Source organism: Ichthyophthirius multifiliis, assembly GCF_000220395.1.
Source record: "Ichthyophthirius multifiliis unplaced genomic scaffold scaff_1120509249579, whole genome shotgun sequence".
Taxonomy (NCBI): domain Eukaryota; phylum Ciliophora; class Oligohymenophorea; order Hymenostomatida; genus Ichthyophthirius; species Ichthyophthirius multifiliis.
The window spans coordinates 2449-8381 of NW_004087580.1; the positions used below are offsets into that span (position 1 = coordinate 2449).

Genomic DNA, 5933 nt, shown 5'->3' on the forward strand with positions numbered 1-5933 from the left:
TTGAAATTGCATTTGGTAACAAATATGTCATCCAATTATCAATATATATACGCTATGACTAGTAAAAATCTTACATATAATCCTTCTTATTATTATAAACGGGCTATATAGCTTATGTAGGCTAATAATTCAGTTTTAAATCGATTATATGAAATTATTTCTGAATTAAAAAGTACTCAGTTGTATAATTAAAGCATTCATGATTTATTTTTGTTTAAAGTTATAGAAAATGATTTATGTGAGGCTTTTAAAAACTACGGTAGTAGATTCATAGATAATTAGAACTAATAGATTACTTAGGAAGCATGTATTTCAGTGTAGAATGGGTTATTAAAATAAGGTTATTAAATTAGTTTAAAATATATTATAATGAGATGGAGTTAGTTATTGGAATAGTTTAATATTAGTGATAAGATTTAGTTTAAATATATGGCTATGGATTGGGAAAAATAAGTAGATATATATTAATTTGATTAATTGAATGTAATTATTATTAATGTTACAGAGAATATAGAAAACTTTATTTAAATTATGTCTTAAGAATTTAATTACTTTATGGAAAATATAATTGATATTATTACTTATTTTTAAATTATATTTTTATTTGTAATGTTTCTGTTTGGATGGAGTTAATTTTAAAATTATATTTCTAATTAACTTTTGTAAACTTAAAAATATCTAACAGTACTCTCTATAGAATCGATAATTGAAAATTCATATATTTATACTTTTATAAACAAAAATTGATTTAAACAAATAAAATTAATTTGATGAAAAAGAAAATTCTAATTTAAATTTTTATTTTCTATTTATTTTTTGTTTTTTATAAATAAAATAATATTTATATATTTAAGTTTTTATTTTTTCATATTTTGTTACTTATAGTAAATAATTATTATCTTTTATATAATTTAAAAAATATTTATGTTTTTAAGCCTTTTTTTATATATATTTAATTAATAATAGAGAATAAATATATTTATTTTCTTGTTTTTATTATATCAGAAAAAATAATACAAAAAGAAGTATTTCTCAGATAATGTTTTCATTTTTAAAAGTTACTTATTTATTTTTATTTATATATTTTTTTATAGACAATCAGTTTTATGTTTTCATGTTTATGCATTTTTTATCCAATTTGATATAATTTAAATGAAATTTTACAACGAACCCCTTTTTAAGAATAAAAAAAAGATAATAAATTTCTAAAATAAATCTCAATATTTCCAAATTAAATAATTTTTGGCGGAGTAGAAAGGTTTTTCAACATATAATCTTTATTATTTCGTAGGTCGATAACTGAAAATATAATATTAAGAGTATTTATTCCATCCATAGCTTTAGAATATTTGACGGTTTATGTTTAATTTAATTTCAAATTTATATCTATTTATAATGTAAGTGTTGAGAATTCTGGAGTTAATATTAAAGGTGAATAATTGATATTCCGTAAATAATTTATGTTTTTTTACTTTTGAAAGAAAGACTATTTTAAATAAAAGTTCTAACATTTTTTGATTAATTTAGATATATTAAATTCTATGGCTTGGAGTAAAGGGGATTTTTAAAGTTTAATTTATAAATTATGGACATTTTTTAATGTATAGTCAGTATTATCGAGATTTATGAAAATTAAAATTGCTAAATAAAATAAGGCTAAAATTGGTTTAGTTGTTTATATATATTTATTTTTATTTTGTTGAAATAAAACTTTATAATATTAAATTATTTTAAATACTAAAATACAAATTTATATTTTAAAAAATTTGAAAAATTAAGTAATTAAATTCTAAATATATTATTATTTATGTATTATATATATTAAAAGCTAAAATAAAATAAATTTTATAAAAGAGAAAAATATATAATACACATATAATGGAAAGATAGAAAAGTGTGAAAACTATTTTACCAAATTTATAGGTTTTTTATTTATAAAAGAAACAAAAAAATATATATTTTATATTTATGATTTACAGTAAATAATTCTTTTTTTTAAATCGCCCAAAAATCATAGAACAATCGAAAATTTAAAGCCAATTTTAGAAATATGCAAATCAATCCCTTTTTTTTAAACTTATTTTTAAGAGCAATCTAATGATATAATTTTATAATGTTTAAAAAGCATGAACTACGAATTTTTCGATAATGAATAAGAAGTATTTTCTCAAGGTTCAATTGGAAATAAATTTTATCTTATTTTAGAAGGGCTAGTAGGAGTTTTTGTTAGTATAAAATATGAACCTGAATATAATTAGAGTTAAAATGCTTTCAAATTTGTAAAAACAATAGAAAGTGGGGATAGTTTTGGTGAATTTTCTCTAATATATAATACTCCAAGACTGGCTTCCATTCGAACTTTTTCATAATGCCATTTTTGTGTACTTTAAAAGGCAGATTTTAAAAATATTTTAAGACGGCAAGAAGAGGATCGTTTAATAAAAGAAATAAATTATTTTAGTTCGTTTCCACTCTTTTAAGGATGTGGTTTTGATTTATTAAGAGATATTTACTTAAATGCATTTCGAATAAATAAATTTAAAAATGAAATTATTTTTCATGAAAATGATGATTCTGATGCTGTTTATATAATATAATAAGGAGAAATATGTGTAAAATTTATATATATTTAATAATACTAGATATTTTATTATTTTAATTTTTTTAGGCTTTTAAAAATTTCACACATACTGAAGATGAAAATAAATAAAATTAAAATTAATAATATATAAATCATTTTTTTAATTAAAAATAAATTGAAAAAAAATTGTATATATTAAGCTCACCCGAAATGTTTGGGGAAGTAGATATTCTAAATAATTAAAAAAGAACTTTTAGTGTACGCTGTGAGTCTATTAAATGTGAAATTTTAATGTTGAAAAGGGATTAATTTTTAGGAAAAATAATGACAAATTCTATGAGTAAAAAGTATATTTTGGAAAGAGTACAAAATAAGTAAGTTTTTTAAACACAAAGGTAATAAATAATACAGAATAATTTAAATAATTTCTCTAATTATCTAGTATAGAAAAATATTAGAAAAAATACTTAAAAATCATAAATTAAATCTTAAGATTTTGATATACCGGGCAATTAAAGCGATAGTGCTACTAATTTTAATAGTTTTAATTCAATTACAAGTTATTAAATATCTCCTCCAGTAAAAAAATCGGTATTTTCTAGGAAAACTTAATATTCTTTTAAAGATTTAGAAGATGAAAGAGTTCCGATTAGATAAAAGCTTATTTTAAAAATTAATAATTTATAACAATAATAAAAAGATTTAAATACAAGTAGTGGGTTTTTTAAAATAGCGGAAAATAAGACAGATACAATTTAAGAAAGGATTATTAAATAAAAATAGAAAAAAGAAGATTATTTATAAGAAATTCATAAAAAAGATATTTGCTGGAATAAATAAATAAAAAAAGTATATTTTTAAATAATTTAAAGATAAGAAACATAAAAGAATGATTTATGTTAACTTAATATTCAGTAAATTAATATAATTAAACAAATCAAATCTTAGAATAATATTAGAAATATTTAGAATGTAAGAAAAATTGATAAGAATCTATTTTGTAGGAAAAATTAAAATTTTATTTAATGTAATTCTTAGAAAGTTGTTAAAACAGAAACATATCTTGATGAAGGAGAAAAATTTATAAAAAGATGTTTTTCAGCAAGAATGAAAACTAATAAAAGTAATACGTTTTTAGTAAAAGCAAGTAAATGAGACTTTTTATAAGTTTAATTTATTTTATATATTAATTTTTTTTAATTAAGTAAAATATATAATATTAATCAAAATTAGTTTATAACTTAATAAAAAATTTATTTATAAAATTGAAATATATAAATGACTTTATCAAAATAAAATAATATAAATTATAATTAATTATTATGGTTTAATTAAAGTTCATAATTAATTATATAGTATCTTGATATAATTAAGTAAATTAAAAAAATATAATTTTTTTTTTTCTTATTTCTATTTAAAATTCATTTAATATTATTAATATATTCTTTAATTTTTAAACAAATAAAACACACTAAAAAAGTAATAAAAGAAATCATAAAATATAAAGGTAATTTTTCTTTCAAGATAAACATAAATAGATCAGGCAAATTTTTTAGATATTTTTTATTTAAAAAAGCAAATAAAATTAATAAAAATAGCAAAATATATTACAATTGTAAGAATTTTTTTAAAAAAGCGTATATCCTTTAGTTTTTTTCTTATTTTATTTTTTTATTTTCTTCACTTTTTTAAGCTAAATTATCAAAATATGAATACATTTATTATTTTTTTTAGTTTATTTCTAATTACTATTACCTTTGTTGTTCTTAAGCCATTTTTTTCTAAATAATAATTTAATCATCATCATCTAAATGTTTTTAATATAATTTTTAATAAGTTATCAAATTACTTTAAAACTAACTTTATAAATCAAAATCTAAACTTTTATCCGATAAATTTTTTTCTGTTTAATTTATATCTTTTAAAATATTAGAACTTGAACTAAAATTTAGTTGACTTGATTAATTTTATTTTTGGGAACTTCCATTAATACTTATTGCTTATTTTACAAATGAATCTTATTCATTTTCATTTCTATTATCTTATTTAAGAAAGTTAAATTAATCTAGTATTTAAAAGTTAGTTTTACTATTAAATATTTTTATTTTAATATAAAAAATTTATTAATTTTTTTAAAACATTTCAAGGTTTTTGTTGCTACTTTGTTCAATTTTTTATTCATTTTCCTTATTTTTTTATAATAAAATTATTTTATTATTGATATTGTTATCATTAAAGTTTATAGTTTTTTATAAGAAATTCATTTTTTTTAAAAAAAGATAAAAATATTAAAAAAGTATTTTTTTTAAAAAAAAATTAAAAAATAAAAAATACTAATAATTAATTTAATAAATAATTAAAATGTTAAATGTTTAAATTATTAATAAATATTAATTAAAAACTTTATAAAACATAATTTCTTTAGTCAAAAACTAATTTCTCTAAAATGCAAAAGAAACCCCAAAAATAAAAAATTTAGTAAAACCAACAAGAAGAGTAAAAACAATAAATCCCATATTCCATATACGAAAATAAGGGCAAATTATACATATAAATTAAAGCAAAACCAAACTCCAAAATAAGCTAAGTTTCTTGTAAAAAAGATTAAAAAAAAAAATATTTAATTAAAAAAATATTAACAAGCAATATCCGATGATTGTGTAGATGTAAATATAGCAGCTCCTCCAAAAGATGGAGAAGCCAATGAAGAATTAATTTAATTATTTAGCAGCTTATTAAATATTAAAAAAAGTAGTTTATAACTCGATAAAGGAGGAAAATCGAAAAGTAAATTATTAGAAATAAATGATAGTGAGTATAAAACAGCTTCTGAATTATATGAAGCTTTAAAAGAAGCGATTTAATAATGAAAAAAAAAATAAAAAAAATTGTTATATACTTTTTTTTTATTAAAAAATATATTTAATTAATTTTCTTTTAATATTATAGAAAAAAAAAAAATGATTATATATTTTGATACAAATTTTTATTAAATAATTTTGTTATTATCATTCAATTTAATAATCTCCTGTTCCAATATGTTTTTCTAAATCAGAAATTCTTTAAGTTAAATTTCCTAATGTTTCATCTAATATTACTTTATCAGCAGTTATAATATTTATTTATGATTAAATTCTTAAATTTTCTGATGTTTGATGTTATGTGTGTCTATTAATTTCGTCTTCAAGCCTTATTAATTCATTCATAAGTGTTTTTTCAACATCTTAGCCTTTCATATTTAGAACTTAACTTAAAAGATCTTTTTCATTATTTAAAATTGATAGTTCTTTTATATGTGATTTAAGTTCTTCATTTACTTAATGGGCGAGTTCTTCTAATTATTAAATTTTTC

At 17.6% G+C, this 5933-nt stretch overlaps 2 protein-coding genes across 2 annotated transcripts, besides 2 other annotated features; both read left to right on the forward strand. All coding sequences in view use genetic code 6, as the record gives it.

The window, feature by feature from the left end:
* Positions 1 to 2148: 2148 nt before the first annotated feature.
* IMG5_013820 (hypothetical protein) lies at positions 2149 to 2879 on the forward strand (the record flags this gene model as incomplete). The annotated part of the gene is made up of 2 exons (XM_004039637.1): positions 2149 to 2612; positions 2669 to 2879. 2 exons carry the CDS (start codon positions 2149 to 2151, stop codon positions 2877 to 2879), a joined length of 675 nt encoding a protein of 224 aa, XP_004039685.1.
* A 1964-nt stretch (positions 2880 to 4843) lies between these two features.
* Positions 4844 to 4912: a microsatellite.
* Positions 4913 to 4949: 37 nt separating this feature from the next.
* IMG5_013830 (hypothetical protein) lies at positions 4950 to 5451 on the forward strand (the record flags this gene model as incomplete). Its single annotated transcript, XM_004039638.1, has 2 exons — positions 4950 to 5175; positions 5225 to 5451. 2 exons carry the CDS (start codon positions 4950 to 4952, stop codon positions 5449 to 5451), a joined length of 453 nt encoding a protein of 150 aa, XP_004039686.1.
* Positions 5178 to 5220: a microsatellite.
* Positions 5452 to 5933: the final 482 nt, after the last annotated feature.